The 19,589-nt window shown below is 43.5% G+C and overlaps 1 protein-coding gene across 4 annotated transcripts in view; it reads left to right on the top strand.

Moving 5' to 3' along the window:
- Positions 1 to 1,217: 1,217 nt before the first annotated feature.
- DHX35 (DEAH-box helicase 35) overlaps positions 1,218 to 19,589 on the top strand; it is a 63,801-nt gene continuing 45,429 nt past the window's right edge. For all 4 annotated transcript variants that reach the window (XR_004381242.1, XM_032845744.1, XM_032845742.1 and 1 more), the window contains exons 1-4: positions 1,218 to 1,306; positions 5,625 to 5,758; positions 10,121 to 10,213; positions 16,366 to 16,443. Coding sequence is in view for 3 of the 4 variants with exons in the window: in XM_032845744.1 (XP_032701635.1) it covers positions 1,267 to 1,306; positions 5,625 to 5,758; positions 10,121 to 10,213; positions 16,366 to 16,443 (345 nt within the window). In the remaining variant the exon portion in view is untranslated. The remainder of the gene's footprint in view (positions 1,307 to 5,624; positions 5,759 to 10,120; positions 10,214 to 16,365; positions 16,444 to 19,589) is intronic.

The raw sequence follows: 19,589 nt of genomic DNA, 5'->3' as shown, positions 1-19,589 counted from the left end.
TGGCAAAGAGGTTATCATGTATTGAGCCCTATATTTATTATTATGGAAATAAAGGGGATATTTGGAAAATGAAAGCATCCCGGTAAATTTGATCTCCCCCGCCCCCGGTGGATTTGCTCTACTTAAATTAAGGAGAGTTAACATTGACTGAATGCTTATGTCTTACACTGTTAGGTGTTTTACATGTTAACTCATTTAACAGAACCTTTGAAGACCTCATTTTACAACTAAGATTAGATGACAGCTAGGCCTGACGAAATGGCAAAGTTAGGATTCCCAATCACCTCTACTTATCTTCAAGGCTCTTGATCTTTCCAGGGTATGCCATTTCTTACAACGAACGCAAAATTTTCGTCACAGCTCTAAAAACGCATAAATTCTGAAGCCTCTCCCTTCCAGTTAAGGGCCTACCCATAAAACATTTCCTCTTTTTGGGATTAGTGGAATTTTCTCTAGCTCTTTGATTGGAAGAACCATCTGAGCAGCTTCCTAAAATGCAGGTTCCCAGGCCACACCCCTGGAGATTCTGACTCAGGATTGGATCCAGGCTTAGAATCTGTTTTTAATAAGCAACTGGAATCCTAAAAGCAGTCAGACTGGAGGAAACACTGGGTTAGTGTCCTAGCCTAACTGATCTACCCATTTCTTAGACTCTTATTCCAAACCCCCTCCCCGATTTCCATTGTTTTATTCACCGGTGATAATAAATACTACTGTTTCTTGAGCATTTATTCATTTACTATTCAACGTCACCCCCACCTTGGACAGACGCTGCACTAAGGGGCCGAAAATGCAGTACCTGGGCATACAGTGGGCTCCCAACAATTATTTATTGGAGGCAGCCGCTCTTAATATGGAGAAGACTGAAAGAGAAACGATCAAGCTGGTGCAGCTTGTAACATAATCAGTATTTAGCAGTTCATTTGGGATGCATCATCTCCGCGTGGCCGCCAAGCTGCCCAGGCCACGCTGCTGGAAAGACCACCTCGAACCCTCACACACCGCACTAAAAAAGTCTGAGAACCGCTCCCTTTTCCCCAATATGGCGGGGCCGGTCACGTGGGTGAGCGGGCCGGGCCCGAGCGCTCCTGGAAACCTGCCGTAGGTCACGTGGATGGGGGGGGCGGTGGAGGCCACGGGGGCGTGGCCGTAACTCCGCCGGAACCGCCGGGGCCGAGACTCCCCGCGGGCCACGCCCCCCGGCCCCTCCGGGGGGTTCACGCGCAACGGAGGGGTGGAGTCAACCTCGTGACCTTTCACCCCAGCATGGCTGCGCCCGTGGGACCGGTGAAGTTCTGGCGACCCGGTAAGGCCCTTGGAGAAACGCTGGGCAGAGGCGGCGGCCTGACTTTGGTCTTGGCCCCGCAGCCGGCGCCCTGGAGCCTGAGGACCTGCTCGCAGGCCTGACCTCGGCGGGCTGGCCACCGCCGCCTCAGAGCTAATAGGCTCTGTGGCTCGGGCGCCCACAGTGGTCCCGACAGATTCGGGCGTCCGCCCCCCAGTCTGGGCAGAAACTCTCTGTGTGACCTTGTTCGAGTCTCAGCTTCCCCGGGCCTCGTTTTCCTCACGCGTGATGCCTGTCTGGCCCAACGCTGGGGAAGCGCTGGAGCGCCCACGCGTGTCCTGTTACCGCCCGGGGCTGCGCTGTGGCCGGGCGAGCGGTGCTGCTCAGGGCATAGGAGCTCAAATGTGGAGTCGGGTTACTTGGGTTCGACTTCTCGGCTGTGCCCTATAGTAGCAGAGTTCCTTTGGGCAAGTCACTCAGTTTTTCTGAGTCCTAGCCTCCTCCTGTGAAATGGGTAGAGTAATAACTGTCCTGTGGGCTTGAATGACGAGCACGGTGCCTTGTCTGACCCAGAGTAAGTGCTCACAGAAAAGGGAAAGTGCCTTATTTTGTTTTAGGGTAATTCTTGCCCATCTTGAGTGCCTACCAGAAAGTGACCGCCCTCCTTCGTATTGGCTGTCACCCACTTTCCCTCTTTCAGGCAAACAGGAATGTGTCACAAAATGCTTTGCCTGATGCGTTTTCGTTTCCTTATTAATCAGGATTTTATTGACTGTGTACTTGCCAGATCCTGCTAGATGCCTTCCTCTCCTTCCATCAGTTTCTTGTGAAAAACAAAAGTTTCTTATCAGTTAATCAGCTTGCCTTTTTCTACCACTTGCACCTCTGCAGGTGTGCAAAGTATATTGCAGCAAAAATGAAATGAGATGGAGAAGGTAATACAGGGAAAGCTTTTAAAGGGTATTTTCGAGTGGTGCCCTGAGATGCTAACCATGCATATATGTAATGTGGGAGATAAGACCAAGCAAGGGATGTTAATTCTTTTTTAAAAATCTGTAGTTTGTCCCTTAGTGACAGTTTTATCCAGTATTTCAAATCATTAGCCAGTTATCCTCCTGAATTTTATTTTCAGCCAGAACTAAGATTGCATTAGGTAATGAGATACCTTCTATTTTATTTACTCAAGCCTTTAAAAACAGGCCAAAGCGTTAAGTATAATAAAGGCGTGAATGAATTGTCGCAAATCAGAACAGAATACTATTTTGGCTAAAGAACATGGGGTTGCTGGAAGAGTTCTGTTCTGTTTTTTAGTTCCTTTGTTGAGGGTATACGTACTGAACGCCTAACTGAGTGATCAGGAGGCAAATACAGATGACCAGACCGCTGCTCTGCTCTCAAGATTTATTCTCTCTCTCTCTCAAGTTATGATGTGAAGTTAGATATCCTTTAGAAGAGGTATTAAAGTGAGGCAGAAGGAAGTGGTGGTAGGGGAGATAAGTTCTATGAGTCAGACTGTAAAGCTGTCCTTGACTGCCACTTGCTAACCTGCTGACTTGGCAAACTCACTTAAGTGCGCAGAGTCTCAGTGACCTTATCTGTAAATTGGGCATAACAGCACCTAACGGGAGGATTGTTTTGAGGATTAAATGAGAATGCATGTAAAGCTCTTAGTACTAGATACATGTTAACTATTTTAATTACATAGAGGCATAGAAGAGAGGGAAAGATTCTATGTGTGGATAAGAAATACTTCATAAAGATGGTGATATTTTTGAGGTGAACAGTGAAACACAAATAAGGTTTGTTCCTTGGAAAGGTAGGAGTATGGAGCTCTGGGCAGAGGGTGCAGCATGACCAAGGCAAAGTGGGATGTGTGCATGCCTCAGGAGTGTCCAAAAAACCAAAGTAATTGAGTAGCGAGATGGTGTTGAGTGATAGGATATATTTTGCGGTAAAGCAAGAGATAACGCTGTTCTGTTTCTAGTTCATTATTTTTAAAAAATGCCGTTTGTGACCCCTCTACATTCATTCCATAACCCACTAATGGGGCATCACTCAAATTGAAAAACTGAATTGAAAAAATGGAAAGGTGAGGGAATGCTCTGTGGGGGTGGTTGGGGGCTGCTGTTTCCGGCCATGTTTGTAGACGGAGAAATGAAGGCATTTGTGCTTCGCAGGATTATGAACTTGTTACTCCCTTAAGTATAGAGAATGCTCCCGAGGGAAGGGCAACCATAGGTCATCAGAATGGACTGTGGGATGTACATAGAGGGGAGGCAGTCCTCACTTGGCTGAATGAAGTCTTTTGTGAGGAGGAGACATACTCCTTATTGATTGACAGTAGCTCTTGTAAAACATCTCATGACAGAATATACTGAGGAGGACTTGGCTGTAGGGGAGAGCCAGGGAGGGGTAGTGAAGAAGACCCTTGGGTCGATTAAACCCTGGTGTGGGAGCAAGGAAGAGACCTTGCAGGAGTGATGCTAACATGGCTTTAAGACAGCCTGGAAAAGTTTAAAACGTGTTTTAAAAAGGAGGGAATTTGTGACAAAAGCAGTGGATGAGGATGAGGTATTCTTTGCAGTACTTTTCATGGGGAAGGGTTATAAGAAGTTATTTAGATGTGGCGATAATAAGGGAAGAAAGGAAACCTGCCTCTTTGAGCACAGGCTTTGTTCCAGGTCTTGTTCTATCTTTTATCTTGTTGAAAGGAAGGTCAGCGTTTTGGCAAAAACAATACAGCAGTGCCCCACTTACACGATTTTTGGCAATCTTGGACCTCTGGAACACAACTGTGTTCCTAGAAATAAATGGAGAAGGGATTAGAGGTCTGTGACAGTGACTCTATACTTAGCTCTAGGGGGTTTACGGACCATGAGCATTTTCTATCCCGATACATTACATTCAGGTGTATTTTTCAGGAGAGGGAGTCCATAGCCTTTATTAGATTGTTGAGGGGATTTGGGACTTGCAAAAAATGTAAAAATAAGTTACTGGGACAAAGGTGCTTCTCATAAAGCCCCTGTACTTTCACATGGCATCAGACTCTGAGTTCAGAAGTCCTGGGAGATGCTGGTTTTGGATAATCACCCCTGTAGTGCCCCCATGTTTGATCTTCCAGGAAGGGTTTTTATGATTCACAGAGGCATTACACCCCGGTGCTCAAAACTCTAACCTTTGAAAATAGCTTCCTGTGTCGCGTTGAATTCCAAACCCTGTGTCACTTACTACTCTGAGTTCTGTCCAAGGGGTACACACACAAATCGGCACGAAAAGTTCTGGAAACGGACCATAAAAATTGAACCCATGTTCCTCTTAAGGCGTTTTCCTTCAAAGGCTAAAATCCATGGTACCTTTAAGAGTTTTACATGATGGGATATGGCCATTTTTCACCATCCTGAGCACCAGTTCGTCATTGTTCTTACCAAGCAGCCATCGTGGAAAGCTGTCATTTAATCTGCTCAGCACAGTGGTTTTTTTGGAATGGTACTTCACGCCCAACCACTCCAGGTCTGTGGTTCAAAATGGGGGCTGCTGTCTCCTGCATCCCATTCCACTGGCCATGGTTGGTTGCATCAGGCTGGGTATTGGACCTGTGCTGGGGGAAGAGGACCCTTTCCCGGCCTCCAGACCCCACATACTAGGGACTCCCAGCCCCCCTTGCTGAGTCTTTTACTTTCTCCTTAGCATGTGTTCTGAGAGGAGGGGTAAAAGAAGCAAGTAAGCTGCTCGAGGATAGGGCCTAGCATCGGGAGTGTTCCCTGTGGTATCTCTTGCATTTCAGTCCTTGTGGAGTGAGTGAGTGGATGGCCTGGAGTTGTGAGCCTGAGCGGCCTTGATTCCAGCTCCTACCCCGAAGCCAAGTTGAGGGATCGAAAGGAGCTGGTGGAGAGGCGCTGAGATGAGAGAAGGAGCAAGCCCCCTCAGCATCTGCGTGCCTGGTTCCTGTTGTCCCTCGTCCTTGCCGCGCCCACTGCAGCCGCAGCCCTCTTCCTGCGCCTCAGCCAGTTCCCACTGGGTTTCTGTCGCTTGTATGAGTAGTAATTGCTAGTAACCGGGAAACATTGTCTCCTGGAATACAGTTATTTGTGGCCAATTTGGAGCCCAGTGGGACTCTCCTCTCGGTTCTTGATGCTGTGGTGAAGCTTTTTAGGGAAGATTTTTGTATTCTCTCAGCCCTTGCTAGATGCTCTCCTGAAGTTAAAGTTGAGTATCTTCTAGTGGTTTGAGGTCAAATGCATTGTTTGTGTTGTATCTTTGCCTTTGAATTTGTAATGTCTGCACATTTTTCGGTCCATTGGTTGCATCAGAGAATCTGAGAAAAGCATTTCTCTTACAGGTACTGAGGGACCAGGTGTCAGCATCTCTGAGGAGAGACAGAGTCTAGCTGAAAACTCTGCAACAACCGTTGTCTACAATCCCTACGCTGCCCTTTCTGTCGAGCAGCAGAGGCAGAAGCTGCCCGTGTTCAAGGTACACCAAATAAGCATGCGCAGTCGGTTGGCCCGAAGCAGTGTGCGGTGGCCTCAGACTTCAGACTTGGTACCAAAGTGAATCATGTCCTCTTACTCTTAGCGATTCTGTAGGACACAGTGAGCTTAGAGCCGCCCTTATCTGAGAGGATGAAGCTCAGAATATGTGTGTGTTACTTAACCATATAAATCTTGAAAGTCCTTAATTTTTTGTTGTTGTTGTTAGATATTGTTACAAAATGAAAAACTCGAAGGGATGGAACGACATATCTTTTTCCCCTTCTTTGCTTTCAATTATAGACAAATTCAGCCATATAGAAGAGTAGAGAAAACAGAACAATGAACTCCTGTGCCTCCATCTTCAACAGATTACTAGCCTATGGCCAATGTTAGCTTTCTTTTTAAAGGCGAATTTCTTTAAACAAGACTCTTTGGATATATGAGGAGGTTTCTGTGGAAGAAGTTAACTCCCACTGACACAGTGACGGGATTTTGGTGGATATTGTGTACTGTGTGCACATCCAGCACTTGATTTTATTGGTCTCACGAAATGGACGTATGTTCATTTCACAAGAGACCAAAGCATACACTAGAATTCAGAATTCGTTTGTTTATAGCCGTAGTTCTCTAGTGCAGACACACATGGTACATGGGCTCGCTTTCTCCCTGTTGCCAAGACCACATGGGAAGCCAGATTGTAATCAGGAAGGGAGCTGTAGACCAAGAGCCATTTAGATAGAGCTGAAGGATGTTTCTTTCGTATAGCCCCCGAGGAAGGGTGATGTGCTCTTGAAGCCTCACGTGATGCCCCTGGAATGACACCAGTAGGTGTGGCCACCAGCACCCATGGCTCGCTGTCTCCTTCTCCTGTACAGTGCTGGGGGAAAGCTCCTAAGTTCTCACACTAAGAGTGTCCCTTTGTCTAGACGGTGTTAATCATTCCTCTTCTCTTAATATGGGCTTTCTCCAAATTGATTTGAAACAGAATCCTTCTTAACTTAGCCAAGTCACCTAGATTAGAGTTTTATGTGGCCCTGAACATTTTAGTCACTCACTGACCTTTCTGGGTTTCTCTCTCAGTTGATTAACTGCATTCAGTATATGTGAAGGTAAACCAGTTTGCCCCTCAGGAGATAAGATTATAGGTTCACTGTTGCTGCCTCACTGTTGAGGGATGTAGTTTGAGCTCTGCTGAAGTACCAGAACTCTGGAGCTAGACTTTAAAGCTCAAACCCGAACTTCCTTGTCTTTGTGCTTTCTCACAGCACAAAACACCATCTGAGCTTCTGTGCTGGTATCTGTAATATGGGACTAATAGCACCTCACAGGATCGTTATGAGGCCCAGATGAGATAATCCACACAGAGCATTTAGCAACGTCTCTGACATATGATGAGTGTTCAAATACACAGATAATTATTGTTTACCAAGTATTTAATTTTGACCTTTTCTTGAGTGTTCTTCATCCTCCAACTGAACTTACAAGAAACTATAAATAAAGCAAATGAAAAAGTAATCAAGGTTTAACATATTGATGGAAATTAAAATCGTACGGGTTATTGGTAAAAAGCAAAACAGAAGTTAAGCATAGTTAGGTTCTCATGAGATGTTAAAGATAAATCTAGAAGATGAAAAGGGTAAAAGGGACCCATTCACCAACCCCTCCCCCATTAAAACTAAAAGTAGCTTTAAAAACAGAAATTGGAACTATAAGGGGCAATAAATAAAAAGTTACTCCCTTTCCCCTGCTGCCATTACAAGGCGGCCTTCTCGACTGCCTTCTATAGGGTGGTGTTCTTGCTGGGGCCTGATCACTGCTATGCGAGGTGGTCCTCTCACTCCCTTACACGCCGCCTCCCTGAAGCTCTGTCCCCTCCTCTGCACCAGCCCTTGTGCATTTCTCTCCTTTCGCCCGTGGGTGCTGCTGTCATTTTTGCAGTCTCCAGACTGGAAATCTTGTCATGTCTCTCTCGAATGTCACATGTTGGACCTTCTCCATGTGCAGCCCATCTTACCTAGTATCTAAAGTGTGAGTTACGGCCTTCAGTTTTCTCCGGCTCGGTCTCATCTGGTACGGCACTGACAGGCCAGGGAAGGTCCAGACTCTAGCTCTGCTAGGGAAGCCGGGACTATCTGTCTGTAACTATCTATCTGTAACTCATTTCCCAACCACACCTCGATCCTTTTGTGGGCTCTTGATGATGGCCCTGGAATAGAGTTTGTATAGTTTGCTTGTTTCCATCTTTTTCCTTTTTATGTTATTTCCCTTTCCTGGAATGCCTTGTCTGTTTCTGTCTGTATTCAGATTGTCTTTCAAGTTTTCCTTGACCATCCACCATCCATCCATCTATCCATCCACCCACCCACTGGTTGGATCTACCATTCACAAAGTACCTGCAAAGATCCCAAACCTTTTGCCTTCCCCTACCCAAAATGAAAGCAAGCCCCAAGTCCAGGCAACTGACAAAAAATGTTTAGACTAATCAAGAGAAACCACCTGTAACAGGATCTGCTGTGCAGGGTTGATAAATGCAGATTCCTGGGCCCCACCCTACTCCAACTGAGTCAGAAACCCTCGGAGTAGGGCTAGGAATCTTCATTTTTAACAAATATCCTAAGAGGATTTCACACTAAAATGTGAGAGCTATATATTTGGACCCCAAATAATGCCAAATTCAAAAACCCCAAGCAGCCAGTACTTTAGTGAGGCAGTTAGGCAGCGTGTTCACTCTCCCAGTCCAACTGCGTTGTTGGGGCCCAGTCAGATGGGCCGAGCAGTAAGGGTGGGGGTCTTGGCAGAGTTCGCGGCATTCCAGACCAGGTATTTACGGAATACCTTCATGACTTTCCAGGCTGTCAGGTGTGTCTCAGCACACGTGGAATCATCTCTTCCGTTTTCTGCTCACAGTGAATGGGTAAAGAAGGGCTCAGTTGAAATACAGGTGTAGCTTTATTACGAACTTGGATTTAGAGGTAGAGGTGAAAGCATATTCTTTTGTCTTTTTTTTCCCCTCAGTTAATAAATGAAAGAATTTGTAACTAGATAATATAGAACTTGTAGGAAATGTAAAGCTCTCCTTCACACCCTTGCTCCCTGGCCACTCTCTTCTGCTGCTGGAGATGGTACAATGACCAGTTTTTTGTTTTGTTTTATTTCCTGCCAGGATAGCTTGTACATAGCATGAATGTATCCTTTCTTTAAAAACAAAAATAGTAGAGTATTATTTATACTGTTTTGCACCTTGAGTTGCTCCCTTAACATATCTTGTTGGCCATTCCTTATCAGTGCAAATAAACATTTGTTCTTTTTAAAAATTTATTTATTTTTATTTATTTTTAAAGATTTTTATTTATTTATTTGACAGAGATCACAAGTAGGCAGAGAGGCAGGCAGAGAGAAGGGGGGAAGCAGGCTCCCTGCTGAGCGGAGAGTCCCATGTAGGGCTCGATCCTAGGACCCTGAGATCATGACCTGAGCTGAAGGCAGAGGCTTAATCCACTAAGCCACCCAGGCGCCCCTCTTTTTTTTTTTTTTAATTCAGTTAATTAACATATGGTGTATTACTAGTTTCAGAGGTAGAGTTCAGTGATTCATCAGTCTTATATAATACCCAGTGCTCATTACATCACATGCCCTCCTTAATGTCCATCACCCAGTTACCCCATCCGCCTGCACCCCTCCCCTCCAGCAACCCTCATTTTGTTTCCAATAGACATTTGTTCTTTTTAGCACCCAAGGATATTCCATTGTTGGAGTGTTTCATAACTAATTTAACCCTGTTGATGAACATTTAGGCTGAATTTTTGGCTATTATAAAAAACACTTCAGGGGCACCTGGGTGGCTCAGTGGGTTAAGCCGCTGCCTTCGGCTCGGGTCATGATCTCGGGGTCCTGGGATCGAGTCCCGCATCGGGCTCTCTGCTCAGCAGGGAGCCTGCTTCCCTCTCTCTCTCTCTGCCTGCCTCTCTGTCTACTTGTGATCTCTGTCAGTCAAATAAATAAATAAAATCTTAAAAAAAAACAAAACAAAACACTTCAGTGAGTATGCTTGTATATATACCTCTTCTTTCATATGTAGTGTTAGTATGTGCAGTATAACTTCTTGTAAGTGAAAAATCTTGAGTTAAAGGGTATCTGCATTGCATACTTTGTTAAGTTACTGCTCTCAGTTGTACTTGTTTCAGCCTATGTGGTCACCAGCACTGCAAACTGGGAATCTATTTTGATAGTTCTTTTTAAGATTTACTTTCCTTTGGCAGACAGCTCAAACAACTCATTTAAACATTTATAATGTTTAAATATCTTTGTTTAGGTCTTTTAAGAAAATGTATGGCTCTTTACAATGTATGTTTCTATTTTTCAGCTTAGGAATCATATATTATACTTGGTAGAAAACTATCAGACAGTGGTGATTGTTGGAGAGACGGGATGTGGGAAAAGCACACAGATCCCACAAGTGAGTATATGCTCATATGTGTCTTTGCACTTATATTTGGATGGAAGGGGTTTTTTTTTTTTTTTTGCTTTTTTTTTTTTTTTGACAGAGATCACAACTAGGTGGAGAGGGAGGCAGAGAGAGAGGGGGGAAAGCAGGCTCCTCACTGAGCAGAGAGCCCGACGTGGGGCTCTATCCCAGGACCCCGGGATCACCACCCGAGCCGAAGGCAGAGGCTTTAACCCACTGAGCCACCCAGGCGCCCTGGATGGAAGGGGTTTATAATTTGAGAACTCTACTATAATTTGCTTTTTAAAGATCTTCTGTCAGAATATATTCAACCCAACTAGATACTTTTTATTCAGCTTTTGGCTCTTGTGATTGATGACCATCGAAGTAACAGTTGTCTTTGATTTATTATAATTCCAAAATAATGATTGAATAGCCATACTCGGAAGGAACAGTGAGGACTCCCTCAAAGAGGTATAATGCCTGGTTTTTGTCCTCAACTAGTTACAGTTGAAGAGGATGGTGAAATGAATGAATACTGCTCTAGTTGTAAATAAATATAGACTACCAAAGAATTTCATGATGCTGTGGAAGGCAGCCCCCGTTACGAGGCAAGCCGCTGTCTAGTGTGGACAGAAGTGGACAGAAGGCTCGGGAAAGGCTTTGTAAAAGAAATGACATTTGAAGTAGACTTTGAATGACCAGTGGGAGCTGGCCAAGAAGATGTTCTTATCCAGGAAATACTGTGGCAGAGATACTTGGGTGTGAGAAGTGTCTGGGACTCAGGAAGAGTGGAAAGACAGCCGCGACTCGGAGGGTGAAGAATGATACGTCAGTGGTCAAGGATGAGAGTCACTGCAGGCCGTTCTTCCCTTTTTGATGTAGATTTTTATAGAACTATAAAACATATCACAAAGTACTTACATCCTAATTGTACAGCTTGATACACTTTCACAAGTGAATACACACGTGTAACCAGCACCCAGATCAAGAAGCAGAAGAGAACATTACCAGAGCCCCAGAAGTCCTCTGTGTCCCCTTCTGGTCTCCTGCCCTCTCTTCCTGCTTCCTGGGGAACACACAAGGATATCTCTCATTCTGGCTTCTAACCCCACAGATTAGTTCTGTTTTTCAGCTTACAGAACAGATAATACAGCTTCTTTTGCCCAAACCAATAATGGATTTAGGCTGTGGCCCAGACATAGCTATTTCTTAAAAGGTCCCTGGGTGATCTCCCATGAGCAGCTAGGGACAGGTAAGTGGAAGGGAGCAGACAGCAGTAGAGAAAGGACAACAGCACACGGTGGCCTCTAGGCAAAAGAAGCTGTATTATTTCATAAAGGTTTATTTCATCGTCCTACTCTGTGGTCTTCTTGGGTTGATGACCCAGGGTGGGAGATGACCCAAGATGGGGCCTGGGAGTCTTGGGGTACATGGCAGGATTAAGAGATGGCTTAGGTTTTAGAACATGTGACTGGAAGTGGCACTTCTGCTCACGTTTCATTGGACAAGGCAGGTTTCATGGCCGGGTAGTGGTCGGGTTGCGGTACGTGTAATCCTGCCTCGGTTGGGGTGGGGGTGGCAGGTATTTGGATCTGTGATACAGTGCAGCACCACGATCTGGTCATTTCCCCCAGCAAGGCTTAGCTGCCCGGGAACAGAGAGGCCCTGCTGTGGGGTGAGTCCGGGGAAAGAATGGCCTGGAGGCGGAAGAGCAGGGTCTGAGGATCCGGCCTGGGCAATGTGGAGAACAAAGAAAACTTTTTTTTTAATTTTGGAGAATTATTTAATAGGTTCACATGGTTTACAATTTAAGAGACGTGAAAAGACATAAGAAGATCTCTCCTCTGCCCTGCCCTCTGGTGCTCATTTCCTGTATGTGGATAAAACTGATGTCATTAGTTTCTCAAGAGATTTTCTTACTGCATTTACAGAGAACTATGTTTGTGTGTGTATATCCCCTCTTTTTAAAACACAAATAGGTAGCATCTGTCCGTGCTTTAAGGTACCTTGTTTTTTTCCCCCTTAATGTATCATTTTTCATTTGCGTAGATCACACATAATTTATTTTACCAATTCCCAGCTGAGAGGCGTTTAGGTTGTTTCCAGCTTTGTATGATCACAGTGATACAGTGAGTCAGTTTGCATGTAATTTAGCACGTGTGTGGGTATACTTACAGAATAAATACAGTAGTTAGGGAGTTGCTGGATCAGAGGGCAATTAATTAATTAATTGCTTTTAAGGAACTGTGTTTTCTTGCAAGCACTGTGTTTCTTGAATACATTCCCATGGTGCAGAATTCAAAAAGTACAGAGAATAAATGATGAGGAGTGACTCTCTGAAACTTTGCTGGTGAAATTGATGAATGGGTCCTTGTGTGATAGTTGATTATATTATTGGTCTGGATACCTGCCACCCCTTGTTGGGAAGGACCATCCCTCTTCCCCGCACCATGCAGTTCTGCTTCCCTGAGACCGCCACGACTCCTGGGGACGCTAATTTGAGTTACGGCCTAGGAAAATTGGACAGGCTGAGGAGCTGAAGGTCACAGCGAAAATGTGGAGCAGGTTTTTCTCAATGCACCGTCTTGCTGGATTTATATAATGTCTTTCCTTGGAAAAGTACCACATGCTAAAGCACCAAGCACCCGTTTGAAATTTCACAAACTATTTGTGGAACCTAGATGATTTTTTTTTTCCCCAGAGCTCTGTCAAAACAATGGACGATGAAAACAAGTTCTTTGCTACACTTTTTGTTAGCGCTGTTTTTGATGGAGTGCTTCCTTATCCCACTCCTTAATGAGAACACCAGATTTGGTGACCCTTAAAAAGAGCGAAGATGGAACTCAGCGTGACATCCACTTCCTTTTGATAGCAACACTCTTCCAGCTTTTGCAGCATCTTTAAATTTCCATCTGTCAGCAGTCATAAGCATGCAGAAGTCTGAATCACAGGTGTATCGAGGAGAATGGCTTCATGGGCAGGTTGTTTATTATTATGGAAATTATTTTTCTCTTGCTTTCCACTGTTACCAAGAGATTGACTACAAGTATGTGTGTTTTATTTTGGATGGTAGAATCGTGTCCTGGTTATGTGGCACGGCCGTGATTTGCCGAGCTTAAATCCCAGCTCTTAGATTTTTATCCAGGTCCTTGGACAAGTTGTATGATCTCTTTGTTTGCTTATCTCTAAATTGTTGATGATGCCATTACCTTCCTCATAGATTTGTTGTGAGGTTGAAACGGGCTTATGCAGGCAAGGTGCTCAGCAGTGTCTGGCACCTAATAACATAGTCCGTGAATCTTAGCTGTTATTTCTCGTAGTTTTGTTTTTTGTCTTTGTGTTGATTGGTGTGGCTGGTAGTGTTTTGCTTATGCATTTAATACAAGAGAGAGAAACTTTACAGTTTTTATAGCAAAAACCTACATTATCTAAAACATGTTGTTCCTTACAGTCCTTCTTAAAAAACTATTATTTCTAGCTAATTTTGGACTGACAGAACAGTTGCAAAAATAGCACAGAATTCCCTTAAACCTCTCCCACCACTTCCCCTGGTGCGGTAACCAAAAGCAGGCATCGCCATGGGTACGGTGCAGCCGTTGGGCTACAGATCTTAGACATCTCTTTAGTGTTCTCACTGGTGTCCTTTTCTAGCTCCAAGGTCCAGGACCTCACTTTGCAGTGAGTTGCTGTATCTCCCCATCTTCTCTAGGTTGGGACAGTTTCCGCAGTCAGTCCTCCTCATCCTTCAGGACCTTGACAGTTCTGAAGCGTGCTGGGCATTTATGTGATAGAACACCTCTCAGTTTGGATTTGTATGATGTTTTCTCATGGTTAGAATGAGGTGGTGCATTTGGGGAAAGAATACCATAGAAATGGTGTGTCCTCCTCACTGCATTGTATCATGGGGTTTGAGATGCTGATGTCTGATCACTGGCCAAGGTTAACCTTGGTTCAGGTGCCAGGTTTTGCCTCCTAAGTTACTGTCTTGCCTTTTGGTAGTTGGTAAATATCTTGGTGGGAGATATTTTCAGACTCCCCTTTCCTTCAAGCTTTTGCCTCCTAATTTTAGCATCCCTCAGTGGATCTTGTCTGAGCACTTACTCAGGCATTTGCTTGATGCTTTTCTCTTTCCCCTTTTCCTTCATTAAATGGAATCTTCTCTAAGGAAGAACTGTCCTTTCTCCCTCATTTATCTATTCAGTTGTTTCTGTACATCAGTGTGGATTCATGGGAATATATTTTGTTCGATGGCCTAAAATGCAGTACTGTCTTTTTTAGTTTGTTACTGTGATCATTAGGAGCTCCTTTAGTTAGATCCTATGTTCTTTCCTAAAGCCTCTTTCCCTTTTTTTTGAACCTTTCCTTAGTTTCTAGTACTACAGGGCATTTCAGGCTTGTCTTCTATTTTCCCTGCACTAGCCCTGGGATCGAACACTTCTCCAGGGAGTCCTGGTTCCTTTATTGGAGAATGGTGTTTAGAAATCAAGAATTGGGAGGTAGAGTGCTCGTTGCTCTGAGGTGTCATTGCTGTAAGTCTCAGTGGGTTGATTTAGGAAATATAGATGGGACTGCTAATCCCCACACATGAAAACATCTGTATATCTGTATCAATCTGTATATGTATTAAAAACCATGAATTTATGCTGATACTTCTGATGGTAATCCAATGCCATGGGGCTCATTTTAGCCTTTCCTTGTTTGTAAATTTCTCCTACAGTGAGAAACTCATTCCTCATTATTTTTAATATGTTAACTTATTTGTTGAATTCTAATGTAAACATAAAGTAGTTCTAGAATTACTAACCCATACCCCCATTTGGTTGCTTACCCACATTTACTAACTAGATCACGGTTCTCTGTCTTTGGCTTTACAGTATCCAGGCCAGACGGTGTTCTCCAGTTACTTAGGTTGTGTCTTCTCCGCTCCCTTCGGGGTGATCCTGTAATTCATTTGTACTACAGGAAGGGCCATTTGTTAGTGGATTTCCTCCTGGTTTCCCTTCATGTACATCTTGGTTGGTTTTGTTTACGTCTTGGACACTTGAAGAGCATGTGGAACATGCCTGGGTCTGAGTCAGAGCTCCCCAGAAACCTCGACTCAGAGCATCGTCATTCTCTCTTCATTCCCTGCTGCCCTGTTTCCAGTTCTCCTCCTCCCTTCCCAATGCTCTGTCGACAACCATTCTCTTTAGTTTCTTCCCTTGTTTCTTTTGAACAAGTGAGCAGATACATGTAGTAGGATTTTAAATTTTTGTCCTACTATAAAATATATGTTCATTGTGAAACAATTTAGACATTATAAAAATGTGTCACTGATAATAGCTGTTACCCACTTTGGAGTTTAAAAATGTATACGATCAAATGGTTATATAACAAATAAGTATATATAGTAAATAAATACATATATAAATACATACATAAATATATAAATAAATAAATACATAAATCCGATAAATACATACCATTGAATTTTATGTGTATTGATATAATGGCGTATATACACATGTACAAAATCTAGTTATTTTATATAATGAATTTAGTTTTTAAAGATTTTATTTAATTATTTGACAGAGAAAGACACAGCTAGAGAGGGAACACAAGCAGGGGGAGTGGGTGAGGGAGAAGCAGGCTTCCTGCTGAGGAAGGAGCCCAATGTGGGGCTTGATCCCAGGACCCTGGGATCATGACCTGAGCCGAAGCCAGATGCTTAATGACTGAGCTACCCAGGCGCCCCCAGTTATTTTTATTTACTCTGACTAAAATGTTTTGTATGGTTGATATTTACATTGATGTGTCTCTGTGCATACTTTAAAATTCTTTGTTCTATAGATTTAGCACTGTTCTGTGTGGCCCGTGGATAGAAGTTTATTCCTTCAGGCAGCTTTGGTACTTGAAAATTTGAAAGACTGGGGAGTCAGAATGTTGAACTTGGGCCTAGGTTCTTCTGATTATCAGCTCTGGTGTGAGCGTAAGCAAGTTACTGAAGATTGCCAAGCCTCTGATCCCTCATTTGCAAAATAATTTCCAAAATGTCTACCGGGATAAGAACCATCTGTTACTAACTTTCTCAGTGATTTTAATACAATATAGGGTTATTTTGGGAGAAATTGTTTCTGGAGAAGTGGTGTCAGATGCGTACTTACATGTGGTTTTATTTGCAGTACCTTGCAGAAGCGGGCTGGACCGCCGAAGGAAGAGTGGTGGGAGTGACCCAGCCTCGAAGAGTGGCTGCCGTTACAGTGAGTTTCTTTCCATGTTGCAAAAACTCCATCTGCGTCTTCTGTTTCAGTAACTTCTTTTTTTCTTGTTTCCTCAAAGCCCCAAAATGAATATGGGGTGGCTCTTGAGTGTTTAATTCTTCAGTTGAAAAAGAACTACAAGCTGCTTATTTTTGTAAATTAATACCTGTACATCACAAATTTTTAAGTAGTAATAAAGTATAGGGGAAGTCCAAACAAAGAATAATTAAAATAAATAAAAATGTCACCACCCAGTGAAAATCTTGTGAACATCTGTGGACGTCATTCTGAGCTTTGCGCTTCTGTTCACACGAAGATGGGTGGTAGCGTTGGATGGATAGAAGTAATTCTACAAAAATGGATGCCAGCTCCACGTTTGCTTTTGTTGAATTTCACAAAAGGGGAAACTGAAGTGAAATAGGTGTAGTTACTGAACTTTGGAGAAATATTTGTTCACCACACGAGAACGTGTGGAAGTTTGAAAACTAAGAAACGAGATTACAGAAAGCTTTACCGTTACTTCTTTTTGAAACTGTTACAGGTAGTTTGCTGTTACAAAAGAGCAGAGGCCCACTTATTCTTTCTGTATTTTCTCCCCTGTTTGTTATAGATGCAGTGCTATGACTTTCATTTCAAGGGTATAAATACATGTTCTTTTCTGTAATCATAACTCCCCCAGCTGATTAGCTTTATTTCTAGTTTAAAGAGAGCCAGTGTTCATCACTAATTCTTTGCCATGGTTTTGCTGACCTTGAATGGCTCATTTTGCCTTATTTCTTGATTGGCTGAGTTGTACATGCCTGAGAATGTTTGGTTGTGGTCTTTGTTATGAAACTCTTGCTTCGCCCTCTCTTTCCCTGGGAACTGTGCAGACGTTACTCACTGCCTTTTGACAAGACGATCGCTGTGCAGAAGTCTGAGTTTCAGTGGGCTTTTCCCCTCCTTCCTTCCTGGCTCACTTTTTCCTGCTTGGATGCTTGTAAGCTTGTTTTTGTGCCAGGACATATCTCGATGTTGATTGTTTGGTCTCATTTTTTTCTTAATACTGAAGAACTTTGAGTCTTCAGGCTCAAATCTCAGGTTTTCTTCTGTTCTGTCTTGGCGCATATATTCTTTTTACTAAGGGCATCAGATGAGTGTGTATTAGATCTCCTTTGTCCGTTTTGAGTGTTTATTACCATCTCTGGAATCATCTGTTCTTTTCCAGTTTCTTTTGTAAGATGTCTCCAAACCTGTCCACAATATCCATGATTGTTTTTAGTCAAATGTATTCTGTTTTGGTTCCTTTATCTCTCTTCCTGGGTCTCATAATCACCTCTTTGAATTTTTTTTTTTCTTTAAAAGAGAACTGAATATCTAGAATGGAAGGAGATAATTGCAATACGTTACAGATTTAAAAAGCTGGTAACATTACAAACATTAAAAAAAATCCAGAAAAATAATGGAACATTTTTATTAACTGCCTGACACATTGCCCTTTTTTTTTTTTTTTTTTTTTTTTTTTAAAGAGAGAATGTGTGCGCAGGGGTACACAGAGAGAATTTAAACAGGCTTAATGCTCAGTGCAGAACCCAGTGCGGGGTTTGATCTCACGACCCCGAAATGACCAGAGCCTAAATCAAGAGTCAGCTGTTTAACCTACTGAGTCTCCCAGGCACCCCCTCCCTGGCACATTTCTGTAAATCTTTTTTTTCCTGCAGTTGTTGGCCACATTCCCCTGGGTCGTGTCTTCACATGAGAATGATTTTCTGTTCTTTTCTTATGGAGGGAGTAGAGCAGTATTTTAGTGTTTCCCTAGCATAGTTGATTCAGATTTGCTTTTTATTATCGCCACTGTGGAGAAGTTTCTTCAACTTTCTAACAGTTCTTTGTAGCCTTGTATAAATTTGGGGATTATTCTCAAATTTGAGAAAAGTCTCTCAGGTGTCCGTCATGCCTGAGCTGGCAGGTTTGGGGGACCTCTGCAGACTGGCTTCTGACCTGTGCATTTCAGACCTTGTTTCTCCTTGACTCTCCTTTGACTTTGTCTTTCTGCCTTAAACTGTTTTTAGCTCAAGCTTATGATTTCTTCGAAACTGGATCCCTTTAGCTGATTTCTACTTCTTTCTTTGGAAAATACTTTTAAAGTTTCTTTTTAAACTGCAGTTTTGCTTCTGTTCCTGTCTCTTTCCTTCTTGGTCGGCTTTACTGCGGTGGACTGGCGTTAGGACTCTGATGATAATAACTCATCTTTGAGTTGGACCACAGATGGCTGCAGAGTCATGAGGTTGTGCTGGTCTGGTTAGTGCACGGCCTTGCACCGAATCTCTTCGCCTCTTTTGCCGGGGCAGGATGAGGATCTGGAGGTGCTCTCCTTAGTGATTGCAGAGGTCTGTAATGGCTAACGATAAAATTCTGTGGGCTCTCTGATTTAGGACTTGATTACTTGCTGCCTGACTGCCAGCTTCTTTGTTAAATCTCACTCCCTGGTGATTGTTTGCTATCAGAATGGTTCTCTCTGGAAACATTTCCTGTGTCTTCTGGGCCTGAACACACTGCTGCTTCTTGTCTTCCTAAAGTGAGTATTGTCTGCCCTGCCTCTTAGGGTGGTGACATCTACATTGAGAGAGCCAGTAGTATGCTGGGCTTGGGAACAGGCTGGAGCGTCTCTTCTAGAGTCAGACCTCACAGCATCTGGCAGCTGTGCTGCCTACTTTGTGTGGGCTTGTGTCTGGCTCTTTCCTCCTTTCATCGAAGATGTAGGGTTTGGTTGCTGATTTTTTTTTTTATGATTTTATTTATTTATTTGATAGGCAGAGATCACAAGTAGGCAGAGAGGCAGGCAGAGAGAGAGGAAGGGAAGCAGGCTCCCTGCCAAGCAGAGAGCCCGATGCGGGGCTCGATCCCAGGACCCTGAGATCATGACCTGAGCCAAAGGCAGAGGCTTAAGCCACTGAGCCACCAGGCACCCCTGGTTGCTGATATTTTTTATTTCTTGTTTTAAATTAGCTCTAAGAGGAGATGGGGGATGCCTTTATTTTGTCATCCTTACCCAGACAAGAAGTTAATTCTTTGCCTTGAGTTACTTTTGCTCAGTACTGAGTTTTCATTATTATGTAATCCTTTCCCCCAGAGTTCACTTTCTAATTGTCTTCAAGGTAGAAATT

This window comes from Lontra canadensis, unplaced genomic scaffold, assembly GCF_010015895.1.
Source record: "Lontra canadensis isolate GAN:19392208 unplaced genomic scaffold, GSC_riverotter_1.0 scaffold169, whole genome shotgun sequence".
NCBI lineage: Eukaryota > Metazoa > Chordata > Mammalia > Carnivora > Mustelidae > Lontra > Lontra canadensis.
The sequence above is the reverse complement of the archived record's forward strand: the minus strand, read 5'-3'. Positions and strand labels throughout refer to the sequence as shown.